This window comes from Epinephelus moara, chromosome 20 (genome assembly GCF_006386435.1).
Source record: "Epinephelus moara isolate mb chromosome 20, YSFRI_EMoa_1.0, whole genome shotgun sequence".
Taxonomy (NCBI): Eukaryota; Metazoa; Chordata; class Actinopteri; order Perciformes; family Serranidae; genus Epinephelus; species Epinephelus moara.
Window position 1 is genome coordinate 19893578 of NC_065525.1, and position 13436 is coordinate 19907013.

Genomic DNA, 13436 nt, shown 5'->3' on the forward strand with positions numbered 1-13436 from the left:
TTTTAATGACCCCACACTAGCTGTTCTTTCTGCTCTACAGCTAGAAGCCTACATTGTGATATGTAGTCCCATTTAGAGCACTGGTTATCTGGATTTAGTCGTCTTGACAGTGTGCATCTGGATCAGGGTGATCCAATCCAATGTTGCTTTGAAAAACCAGCACAGAAGTAAGATGGATTAGCTGATCTTAGGTAGCAAAACACGAGATTTTAAACTCCAGATCTTTGTGATTCACACAGAATTTCTTTGAACTGTGTTTGTGATTTTTGTCACACAGTCTAAAACCCAAAAATATTCAGTTTACAAAGAAAGAAAACAGAGAAAAGCTGAAGATCCTCACATTGCAGAAGCTGGAACCAGCAAATATTTGGACTTTTTTTTTCCTCGAGAAATGACTAATCACTAAGTCAATGACTGCGATCCAAAAACAATTAATGAAATATGACTGTGTTTCAGTGTTGTTTCATCCAGTCCTGATATCCAACAGTTGGCCTGTGCAGATACCTCCCTTTGTTTACTCCTCTGACACGTAGATTTCTTTCCACAGATAATGGCCATTAGTGCCACAATCTGTCAGGCCAAAAGTTGCAAACCAAGAATGTGTCCCTGACCTTCACAGCTCGCCTTGCCCTCTGGCTTCTTGTCATTTCCGACGTGTCCCCATCGCAACCCAGACAGGCCTCATTAGCTTTCTGGCATTGGCAGAGACTGAGAGCAGGGGTGTACCTGGAGTGCTAACATACTTTGTCTCACCTCCACCCGACCTAACTGCGCTGATTTGGCTGACATTCGCTGCCCCGGCTGCGACCCTCTGGCACGGATCCACAGACCTGAGACTGAACCTACCTGCTCGTTCTCTCCTCCTCCTCCTCCTCCTCCTCTTCCCTCCTGCCGCGGCTTGCTGCAGGCAGAGCTCCCATTGTCCTCAGCCCTCCCCTGTCTAACCTCTCTCGCCGTGAACTTCACTCATGCTGAAGTGGGAAACTCAATGTGTCATATTAACTGTGTCTAACCTTCTGTATTTCTGTGCACTTCTCTCCCTTCCCCTGTCTCCAAGGTGACCACAGACCTGAGGCAAAAATGCACAGACTCGCACACAGGGACATCTGCTTCGGCCCCACTGGCTGCTGGGATCATCGCTCTCGCTCTGGAGGCCAAGTGAGTGAGAGCGACACAACCTCCTCCTCTAACAGGACTATTTTTATAGTCACCCTTGTAGCCATTACGCTTTTACAGTAAACACTTTTTAGATTAAATTTTATTGTAAACTTCATTTGTTATGCTCCGCTGCACACTCGTAGGAGGCGCGTGTGTGTGTGCTCGCGCGCACTTGCGTCTGGGAGTTGGTGTTGGCCTAAATCCCAGCCTAGAAATTCCTTTCCTCAGCAAATTAAGCTTTTGATAATCAGTTAATTAGCCAGACAAATCAGCAGCTGCAGCCCACACAGACATCTGAATACCTGTAGGGCCAGGCAGTGAAGATTTTAACTGGAGAATGTCTCTCATTATCGCTCACTCAGGACTCCAGGTGTCAGAATCCAAGTTTCTGTCAGTAGCTCTAATGTGTTCTCCATTATGGTGGTATCTTCACTCATATCTCGCGGTGTGTTAAGTTCTCTTATCAGTCAGCCGTCCCCCATTCTGCATAATTCTCTTCATTTCCACATTAGCGTTTAGCTGACAGGTGTCAAAATCAAAGCCGGTGTTACCTCCCAGTCTAGGCTTCAGCTCAGGTATACATACTCTGCGTCCTAGGTTTATCTCTGTACTGTCACCTCTGATATCACAAGAGAAGGGCACTGACTGACAGACCTGAAGTTTGCACGGTGTAGACTATCTCTCACATTTAACACCACCCTGCTGACAGGCAGCAGTAATAACAGGGCTGCTAGTTTATCAGACTGGGACCACACTGGAATTCACAGAGATGGAATCATTTAATAGGCAGTGTGTTTGGGCTTTCTGGTGTTTTATTATTTTATTATTTTTTCCCCTTCGCTCTTGGCTGAGGTGACATTGAGTGGATCGGGGGGGGGGGAATCTTGTCCATTAATAACACATGAGAGGATGTGAGATGTGAATGCTGATGCAGAGAGCAGCAGAGGTGATGCGCAACAGTGCAATTTCGTGTTTCTATTTCTGACTGCTGTGGTGTTGCACTCAGTAAGCAGTGTGATTCATGGTTTGATTATCTTAACCCACAGACAGTCTTTTTCCTCATTGGTGACTTAAAGGCTTTTCCTCTGAATGCTTCCCTGATGTGCCTCTTAATAAATCTATATATATGTATTTTTTTTTTTTTTTTTAAAACGTTTTTATTGGAAGGTGTGTGGAAGGTGACCTCATCCCCCAATCCCAGACCTCATTAGAAACTATCATTACAGCGAGGTCTAGACACAGTCCTCCACAGTGTTGTATCCACTGTTTTACTGTGTTCCCTGACCTTTCAGCACAATGGGTTATGATGTACCTTTAATACTGGTGTTTTACACCGGTGTTAAAACCATAATGTGAGCTCATACCTTTGTTATGGTTGACTGACATATCCCTCAAGGCTGTCCTTTACGTCTCAGTATAACACTTCAGAAGTATGGCTGTCCTCACTGTAAAGGCTCAGGTGGATCATATTTCAGATGACTCAGACTCCTGACCTTTCCCATATCCCACAGCTCCTCACCTTTCCTCTGTCGTATTGTCACACAGCGGAGGTCAGCGAGACCTGGCTTTTCTCATAATGTGCATAATGTAGGAAGTTAATACCTTCCGCTGTTATATGACAGAAAGTCAGTGCGGTTACTCTGCTTACCTTCCTGTGTCTGTGTAGTATGAACCTGACCTGGAGGGACATGCAGCACCTGGTAGTGAGAACATCCCAGCCCGGACACCTCAGCGCCGGAGACTGGAGGACCAACGGAGTGGGACGCAGAGGTAAAGGCTGGTTGCTTCAAGTCAAGCACAGATGGTGTTACATGCTGTCATATTTGTGTCTCTTTCCTGAGCACCTGTTGGGACATTTAGAGCACAGGGAAAGGCTTTTGTTAGCATATGCATTATACAATATATATTATAAAACTCTATTCTGTGCACAGTAAATTGATTGCTATTCTGCACACAGTAATAACCTCTCACTCAGTTTCAAACTCCCTGCTCTGTGTACTCCCAAATTCTTATAGACTTGCTCTCTCAACATCTCTGCACTGTGCGCGCTCAGGTTTGCCTGCAGGCTCAACCAACATGACAAAGCCTTACAGTATGCCACAGTTTCAGCCAACCAAAAAAAATGGGATAAAATTGGTAGTTTGTAATCGGCTTGCTGTTTTGTCTCCCCTCTAATTGCTAGTAGGATTATTGTTTTTTGGTTGTTGGTTTTTTTTGCATGTTTTTGTCTGCTACAGCCAGGGCAGGAATTCCACCGTTGGCTGTTGCCGTCCTGGCCCCTCTGTCTGGTCTCCCTTCATAAAGTTCTCTGCCCATCGGCCAATGTGGCCTCAGTGCCCCGCTCTCTGCCTGCTTTGTTCGTTTGTTTTCTTGGCCCTGCCTCTCTGCCCTCTCTTGTCAAGTTCACCTCAGCAACAGAATATTAGTACATGTACTTGATTGGTCAACAGTTACGTAATCAACGTGTGGTGTGACCAATACAATGCAAGCTGGAAAGACTCTTGTTTTAAAGTGTCTGACAGGATTTGTAAAGTGACAGTATTGTCACTACCTGTGTCTGTACATCCTGCCTTATCGGTACTGCACATGTGCAGCCTTGAGACAGAAATCAGAAGGAAGCGAGACAGCTCACTTGTTAGCTACTTGAATGAATGAATAGTTTTTATTTCAGTTACATACATCTGGAGAAACAAAGATTATTTCAATTTTTCTCACAGTCACGTATATCAACCAGAGGATAACCAAGAATATCAACAATACCAAAGAAAGGAAATAAATAAATTAATAATTAAATACATTATACTCTAAATTATAATCCTTAATTCTTTTGCATTTTGATCATTTTAAGGCTTTTTTAAAACTCAACAGAGATCTACACAATTTCATAGTCCATTCCATTACATGACACCCAAAACTGAAACACATCTGTATTTTACTTTAGTTCCTACTTTACGTTTCATAATAAACAACCCTCTTTAATTATAACTTCCTTCTCTTAATTTAAAAAAAATGACTACCCATGTTTTACAATATACAATGTTCTTGTAAAGCTAAAAAACGTAACATCCTGCTTAGATGTCAAGTTATTTCTGTGATATTTGATGGAGCAGAACAACACAATGCATCTTACCAGCAGCCATCTTGGATCCTCCCCTGTAAGAGGGAGCCTATGAAAAATATGTGCTTCCATCATCAGCTACAGAAAAAACAATTTGTTTAATTCAGAATGTTGTTGATTAGGTGCTATTAATGTTATTGACTATTTCGCCATTAGGAACAACCTCATATATAAATCTGACATATGACAAAATATGTAATCTACACACAGCGTATATGTCTCACACATATATGCTTATAAATGTGATGTAAATGCAAATCAACATATAAACTCATGTCATTTACCTCATCAGAAGACCAGAAGACTTTAAAACTTGATTTTTAAAACTTCAAGTTATTCTTTTGATAAAAAATGTGTTTATATTTCTGTAGGTGCTACATCATTTATTAAAAAAACATTAATGCTTTTAGAAATGGATTTGTCAGTTTAAATTAAATCAAAATCCTGGTTTTAACTCGTGGTCTTGATGCCTTGGCATGTGGCCTCTGTGCCCTCAAAATAATTGCCTAGGCAGAGGGGCCTTGCCCATACAATTACAAAATTCCTGGCCTGACTACAGCGTACAGATCCCCTCTGAAAATCACTTGTCTTGTATTCTCATTTGAGTAAAGTTCAGAAAGACATTGATATTTTACATGTTTTTAATTTCACGATGGCTTCATTTTAACCCGTGTTTGCACAAAGCTGTAACGTTAGCGTGTTATCACAGGCAGAGCAGACGGTCACACTGAGCCAGGCAGCAGCCTGCTCCACAATACGAGATCCGCAGACTCTGAACAACAACCCACATTAGCTTTCCTGCTAAAGTCTCCTTCTTATCTGACTTACAAACATGAACACACGTCTTCTTCTTCTTGGCCACCAAACAAACATTCGCTGGGAATAAGTGCACCGCTGACATCATTTTCCAGGCTAGATGACTAATTAGCCGCTCAGCTGCAGCACATTTAGCAGCATGAGAATTTACCTGCGAGTATCTCTTTGGTCCATTTAGATGCTGTTGTGGTCGTTCTTCTTCAATTCCACTGCTAAAAGCAAACTGTGTGACCATGACATGTCAGCTACCAGCTGAGATGAAAAGTGTTTCTGATATTTCCTCGAGACCATGTTTTCTTCCTTTTATTAACAACAAACAAACAATTTTATGACATTATATCGGACTGTATTTGCAGAAAGGGAGGTCTAAATGTGATTTGTATGAGTAGAGGAATTATATTTATGATTGCAGGCTCAGGATTGAGGCACAAATATAACACCATGGTATTAAAGTAAAAAGTGAATTGTTGACTGACAGTAATTGTGATGTTATCTCATCGCCTCCACCCACCAACCTGCCACTCTCATGCCTCTCCATCTTCTCTCTCCACAGTGAGTCATTCGTACGGTTACGGGCTCCTGGATGCAGGTGCTATGGTGGCTTTGGCACAGAACTGGACCACAGTGGGACCACAGCATCAGTGTGTTCACACCATGCTCACAGAACCAAGGTTAGGGGGGTGACTAGCAGCTCTCTCAGTGTGTGTGTGTGTGTGTGTGTGTGTGTGTGTGTGTGTGTGTGTGTGTGTGTGAGTGTGTGTGAGTGTATGTGTGTGTAAACCACAGTGAGGTTTACTCTCGTTATTAGCACTTGCTGTTCTATCATCCAGCTTCAGCCTGATAGATGTCGCTGCGTTCTCCTCGGAGCCGGGACGGTCGCTTAGATTTGCAGCACAGCGCTATTGTCTGTGTCCGTCTCTACAGCCACACAACATTACCCACCCTCCCTCTCTGCTTGTCAACCTGCAGAGACATCGGGAATAAGCTGGTGTTCAGCAAGAGCGTGGATGCCTGCTGGGGACGACCGGAGTACGTCAGCTCTCTGGAACACGTTCAGGCTCGCCTCACTCTCTCCCACAGCCAGAGAGGAAAATTGGCCATTCATCTCATCAGCCCACTGGGCACACGCTCCACCTTGCTTTTCCCCAGGTACACAGTAAAACACACCACAATACACACGTAACAGCCGAGCCATGGTATAAATCTCTCTTTGCCCGTGTCTCTTTCACACACACAGACAAACACAATGTGCATGTACCTCAATTTTATCTGTGCACAGTTACTCCCCCAAGTGTACTCTCTCTGGGAAAAAAAACACACTTCCTGCATTCTGCCACAGGAAAAATAAGACAAACACCTCGTCTCTACCCTTTGCTTTCAGGCCCAATGACTTCTCTTCAGAGGGATTCAACGACTGGGCCTTTATGACCACCCACTCGTGGGGTGAGGACCCTCAAGGGGAATGGACATTGGAAATAGAGAACGTAGCGGCTAATGGACGTGACTATGGTAACCCCACTCATCACCATTAATTGTTCAGTCTGAACACATTACATCAAACGTACATTCATGCCAGCATTCACTGCCCCCTCATCAACTCGAGTACTCTTGCATATTTTCATGCTTCTCCAAATAGCCTCTGCTCAGCTCCCCCTTTTTTTAGTCTCTTTCTAATGATGCCATTTATACTATTTTTTTTTGGAACCAGGGGGAGCAGCTCTCAGAAACACATTTGAATTAAATCTTTGCAGCTGCTGGACAGAGAAATATTCTTTTGAAATAAAGTGCTCGGTTTCCATTTGATTATCATATTTTTTTTTTTACAGTTATGGGGCTGGATTTTCTTTAGAACGGCAACCGGCAGCATAACGTCAAGAAGAGTTAACTCGTTGAGTCCTAGAGACCCTCGTGAGGCTTTGTTTACTCCGAGCAGCCGGAGAAATAAGACAGGAAGGAATCTCTTCCTCTGCCGGTGTTGATTCTCCTCCAGTGTTGTGTTTGGTCCGCTCTCGTCAATTTCCTTTTCTTCCACCCCCATATCCTCTCCTCAGCCAGTTCATACTGTTCCCTCTCTGAGAGGTGTTATGGTGATATTCTCCTCCACATCTTAATACCCCCACCACCACCTCTCCTCTGTCTCTCTCCTCTCTCTCACAGCCGTGCTGAGTCAGTTCACCCTCATCCTGTGGGGCACCGGACCCAGCGTCGTCAACCCCTCGTCATCCGACTTCCCTCGGCCGTCCAACAACAGCTGTAAAACCTTCGACGCCCAGCAGATCTGTATCGGTGAGATCATTCAGGCTTCACACAAACTTTGAACAGGAGCCTTTTAAGTGGAATGGGCTCATTTGTATTGGCGCTGGCACACAGTCATTGTTACAAAACAGGCTTTTGGTCAGACTGTGTTGAGTATTTCAACTTGTGAAAAGTGAATGTTGTGAATACAGATTGCCCATTTACGAGCCTCTTTTGCATATGTTTGCCCGCACGCTATGAATATGCACATTGCCATATGTCGTATTAGTTTGAATCAGAGTGCGGGACGTATGGAGGAGCAGCAGGGGAGATTAAGAACTGCGTCAGTGCGAGAGGTGCTACGTTGTCAACAACTGTTCAGGAGGATGACTCCCTCATTGAAAGGCAGATGAGGTCGGAAGCTTCGTTCTGCTTCCAAACGTTCAAACGCTTTCTTCTTAATCATTCCAGACTTCTCCATAATTCAGATAAAATCTACATTTCAAGCATTAGTGGGAACACTTTGTTTAAAAGGGCCCCAGTTTCCTTCCTAAAAAATTAACTGGAAGGTTTCTGAAAAGACTTTGTAATTTGGGGATAATTATATAGAGGAAAAAGGGCACCGCGTTCAGTTTGTACAACTTCCATTTACTGGTTGTGGCCTTCTTTTGACAAATTAAACATCGAGTCAGTGCACAGGAGATCAGTTGAAAATGCAAATATGTTTTTGTGTGGTTGTAAATAGAAGTCAAAGAGACAATTCCGCAAATATAAAGACGAAGAGTTCTAAAAAATAAATGAATAGTAACACAGGCTAAATGGTTCTCCGTTTTCTTTTCATTAAGATTTTAGCAGTTCTTTAAGAAAATTCCTCTGGAAATCAGACTGTGCCCAACTGCTCTGTACAGTAACTGTTATATAACATCCTGATTTTTTCATAAACACTCAAATGAATGAGTTATTATGTGTGCTGTCCCAGAACTTCCTATCTCCCTGTAATTAGTAAAAAGATAACTCAAGCATTTGATGGATCCAGATTCTCAAATACGAGGTTCTGCTGGTTTGTCTTACACTATTGTAAATGGAGATATTCCTGCTTTTGGACTGAAGTAAAAAGCAATTTGGAAGCAGCACTTTGCTCCCTGGGAAATTGTGATGGCCATTTTTCACTATTTTCTGACCTTTTACAGACAAAGTGATTAATCAGTGAATCACGAAATTAATCAGCAGATTAACCGTGGCCCTAAATTATAAGCTATAGCTCTTACCAGTAAAGCTCAAAGGAAATTGAGGAGAAATTATGGGACTTGTAAAACCGGTTATTTGTGGATGTCATTTTGGTTGTGTTTTATTGGATTGTGTGAGGCTTAACTTCCCCTTTTGCTTTCCTCTCACGTTCCATCCAGAGTGCAGCCCCGGCTTCTCCCTGTTCCTCCAGGGCTGTGTGAAGTTATGTCCACCGGGTTTCACCTCGGGGCCGCAGCTCCTTAACCTCTCCCTGGAGAACTGGGTGGACCTGTCCTCCGTCCAGGCCTGCCTACCCTGCAACCCCGCCTGCCTCACCTGCTCTGGCACGGGGCCTACAGACTGCCTGTCCTGCCCGCCTCACAGCCACCTGGTTCTCACCTCCTGCCTGCACCAGAACCAGGTCCAGCGCAAATCTCCGCTAGCCGGGGGACTCCAGGGTGATGGAGCACAGCCAGAGGGGGACGTCCCAGCAGCAGAGGACGACAGCACAGAAGGCGAGGAGCCTCCGGGGATCAGCGTTGCTCCGTCCAATCAGCTGCCTGTCATCGTGGCCGTACTCAGCTGTGCCTTCATCCTGGCGTCCTTCGTCGGGGTCTTCCTCTTGCTGCAGATGCGTTCAGGTGGCACGTCTTTGGGCTGGAGGACCAAACTGCCCTCTGTGTATTCACAGACGAGGGGGGTGCGGGTGGGCTTTGGTTTTGGCTTCGGCCAAGGACGGGAGAGGAAGGCACGGATATGCTACAAGGGGATCCCCACTGTGTGGGGGGACGAGGACATGATCGCCTACCAGTCTGAATCAGACAGCGAGGAAGTGGATGGTCACAGCGAGAGGACAGCTTTTATCAAGACGCAGAGCTCGATCTAGCTGAATCCGCAGAATCTGCTGTTGTGGTGTCTGACACTACGACATCCTGGGTTTTATCAGATCTGACTGTTTGGAGCTGATACATGAAGGTGAATCACACAGGCTGCTACGGGATGAAAAAGAAACACATACGCAGGCCTTACTGTTCCATCAGCATCCCATCCAAATACATTAAAGAGTCGATCATTAGTTTTTGTCATGTATTTATTTATGTTTGTTAATTTATCTTATTTGATTAATATTTTAATGTCAGATGTAGTCATTATGCATTTGACTCACCAGTGGGCACCAAGCTGAGGTGTTATGCAACTGTGTTACTTATTTATAACTTCAAGGAATACTTCACCCACAAAATGACAATTTCTAAATCAGTGAGTCATGTTGTGTTACCTTAAATTCTTGGAGAAAACTTTACTTTTCTTGCATGCCTCCACAGAAAGCAGCAAACATACTGATTGATTGGGGACCGCGTTCAACAAACTATATCAAAACAGCAGTTTACAGATTCTCATACAACTCATGCAGTATGCATTTTTTCTGTTGTGGATGGTACCAATGGAACCTTTCTGTACCGTCCCCATTTTTGGTCACCCCTCTGTTGAGGTACCTAGCACACAGATCTGGTACTAAAACAAAGAACTGTGAACACTGCAGTCCGATGATTGGTCAATAGCGGACGGTCACTCTGCTCAGGGCTGAGATGTGGCTGGTTTTGTAACCTCTGTTCATACCGTGGCAAGTTTTACATTAGTAAACTGTAACTGTAAAATGAAAGGATGTTTGCAGCAGCTGTAGACTTTTAAGGTGGAACATTTACTTGTAATGCTACTCAACGGATGACTTGATGACGTGAATCCATCAGCGCACCTTAAATTTCAGTTTTTATTGTGTCTCTTGGATGATACAGACTTTTAGTAATGAGTGGATCTTCAAGAGTTTATGTTAACTGCAGATATTCTAATGCTCACTTGGGGAGAAAAAAGCATTGTGGAGAGTCGTTCCTGTGGGCTCCGGCAACACTAACCCCCTGAGCTTGCCTGAGAAGGACTAAATGCACAAACCCCCTATTTTTAAAAATCCCATGGAGAGAGACTCTCACTGCAGCCTGTCCTATTTTGTTCTGAAAGTGTCGGCACACGGCCTTGTTCAGCGGACAATAAACAAAGTGTAAACGTCCATTTATGTCATGGGTGATGAGGAAATACAGCCAGTGCTAGATGGAGCAGTGAGTGACAACATACCTGGCTACATTTAAGGGTACTGTTTGCAATGGAAACACTAAACGGACCTAGGGTCTAGGTACATGTCTGAAGTGTTACTCTTGGTTCCAAAGGTACCATGCTGAAAATGTTTGGTGGAAGCAGGGCTCAGGTCTCATTTATCAAGTTTTATGCTCAGTGCTTCCCAAACACATGCATTTTCGGCTAACACCTTTATATTCAAAACTAAGACCTGAAAATGAAACTCATCTGTGCTACACTTTTCAATGAAAATGCATGTGTTTGGGAAGTACTGAGCATACAACTGAATAAATGATACTTGGATTAAGCTGCACCAGTTGTGTGAGAGATTGTAAACAGATGCTTTGATAGATTTGCTGCTGTTAAACCTGGTCCCCAGTCAAACAATAAATCAATATATTCACTGTTTCATGGGGAGGCATGCAAGAAGAACAGAAAGGAGAAAAAGAGAAATGTTTACTTTACAAATTCAAGGTAAAACGGCATGACTAATTGATTTACAAATAGTCTTTTTGTGGGTGGAGTATTCCTTTAATGACCTGCTTGACCATATTTTGTCCAGTTTGTCGAAAGGTTAATCTGCCCTCTCATAAAGCTGGAGGACTTATAAGAGAGCTCACAATTAAAGACACACAGGCCGAGATATCCTGGCTTTTAGTCTCAAGTACAGGTAAAAGGTAAAAAAAAAAAAAAAAACATAAATCCTACATTTCCCATAATGCAACTTACTAGCATCTTTCACTAGAGCTCCTCAGCCTGATAAATGCTTATGTTTACCATACTCCGCACTCCCAGTCTCTGAACAAATGAGTCTCCAAGCTCAATAACAAGTCAAAGCTCAAAATAACCCTGAAGACATCGCCAGGGTTATTGTTAAAGGTTCAGTGTGTACGGTTTAGGGAGATATATATTGGCAAAAATGTGTATAAATAACCTAAAAATAAGAACTGTCAAAAATTTTTTTAGCTTAGAATGAGCTCTTTAAATCTCATAGGGAGCGGGTCCTCGTCCATGGAGTCCCCCATGTTGCACCGCCATGTTTCTACAGTAGTCCAGAACGGACAAACCAAACATCAGCTCTAGATAGGGCCATTCGTGTTTTGGCGTTGCGCCACCATAGTTAGCAGCCCCTCTGTGACAAGCAGCATTGGAAGAACGTGAAACTACTTTGATTAGTGTTTTTATTGGTTTAAATCACCTGGTGCGTTTTTGCGAGGAAGACACCACTACCGGTTATTCAGTTCTTGATAAAACCTCCTGAACGACTTGATCTTAAGTTGTCAGAGACTCTGACATGCCCTAAAGCAGTGGCTGCCAACTGGTCCCACCACGGGGTCCAGATTCCCCCTTAGTCATTAGTTCAAGGTCCACACAGTTTAATATATTCAGCGTCATACCTGCGTTTGGCCATGTCGTCAAGCTAGTTTGCTGTCTCTGTTCAGTAGCTGTCTGTTGTTCACTAACTCTACAACAGGAAACAGCACTTCAAAATAAAAGCTTGTGCTTGAAATTCACTGTACTTAAAAAATAGTGTATGTTTTTTTACAAACTTGACACATTTGCGAGTCACTTGCGGTCCATTCAGAATGGACCCATGACCCACTTTTGGACCGCAACCTACCAGTTGGGAACCACTGCCCTAAAGGAATCTAACCGGGAGAAGCTGCTGGTTGCAGTCTGCAATCCTCGTCACTAGATGTCGCTAAATCCCCTGAAATATTACACACTGGACCTTTAAGGCTCGTCACAGCTCCTCCAGATTGACAGAAGACCATAAACAACCCTAACAGGCTGAGAGATAGTCTGTGACAAGTGAAATGAACTCCATGTGTATAATGGTTGAAGTGATCCTTTGAGCCAGTAGAGCGCATTAAATTCTCACATATGCATCGATTTGTCCCCAACACAAACACCTGGCCATCAGCGCAAGCAGACGTCTCATAAATCGGCGTTATATCTTATCAGATTCTTGGCAGAATGTGGGCCAGGGGTCGTGAAGTTGACACGCAGTTGATTAATAATAAGAAAACTTTAAATTGAAGATTTCTGCAGCGCACTGGGACGGCATAATAAAACATCCCGCTGGCTGTTTGATAAGCAGGAAACTGTGGAGGATGCTCTGTTTTCAATCAAGGCGCAGTGGGAATTGCCACGGCGGCAGAGCCATATCAGATGTATCAGTCACAAAATCTCATTGACTTGTTGTAGAGTAACACTGTTTTTGGATGAAATAAAAAAATACTTAGCCCAAAGCTGCCACGCTGACCTTTGCAACATTTTTCCTCCTGGTTGCTGCGGGTAAGAAATGAGATCATTTTCTCTTCATTTTCCCCACGGAGCATATATTGATTTTGGGGCTTCTCTCCCAGAACATCTTCATCAGGATGAAGCTCTTTCCCTTTCTATTGTGAGTGCCATACATTGAAAGACAAATACATGCTTTATTTGCCCATCTGTAACAGTGTGGCCTCCACGCAAGCTGAATCAAAGCCTTTGGATTTAGAGGCCCGAGTGGTGTATAAGTAATGAGATCTTGTATCACATTTTCTATGTTTGTTTTATATCCTTTTTTATTTAACGGACAATGGGTGTTAATATTGTGGAAATCAGTTTTCATGCTGGAATAAAACGACTTTGGCTGTTGCATAGATAGACTGTTTGTCTCTTTACTGCCAGATTTTAAAACTTTTAGGGGTTTTACGCCTCTTAAACTCAGCCTCTGACACGCAAACACCGCCCGAGAGAGCAGATGGTT

General features: G+C 43.5%; 1 protein-coding gene across 1 annotated transcript in view; it reads left to right on the plus strand.

Moving 5' to 3' along the window:
- The window catches only part of furinb (furin (paired basic amino acid cleaving enzyme) b), a 103079-nt gene extending 89752 nt beyond the window's left edge, over window positions 1–13327 (plus strand). Inside the window, exons 10-16 of the mRNA XM_050072175.1 lie at window positions 1058–1158; window positions 2825–2928; window positions 5646–5763; window positions 6062–6241; window positions 6474–6601; window positions 7250–7378; window positions 8734–13327. Of these exons, the coding sequence (XP_049928132.1) occupies window positions 1058–1158; window positions 2825–2928; window positions 5646–5763; window positions 6062–6241; window positions 6474–6601; window positions 7250–7378; window positions 8734–9440 (1467 nt within the window). The 3' untranslated portion in view covers window positions 9441–13327. The remainder of the gene's footprint in view (window positions 1–1057; window positions 1159–2824; window positions 2929–5645; window positions 5764–6061; window positions 6242–6473; window positions 6602–7249; window positions 7379–8733) is intronic.
- The last annotated feature ends 109 nt before the right edge of the window (window positions 13328–13436 follow it).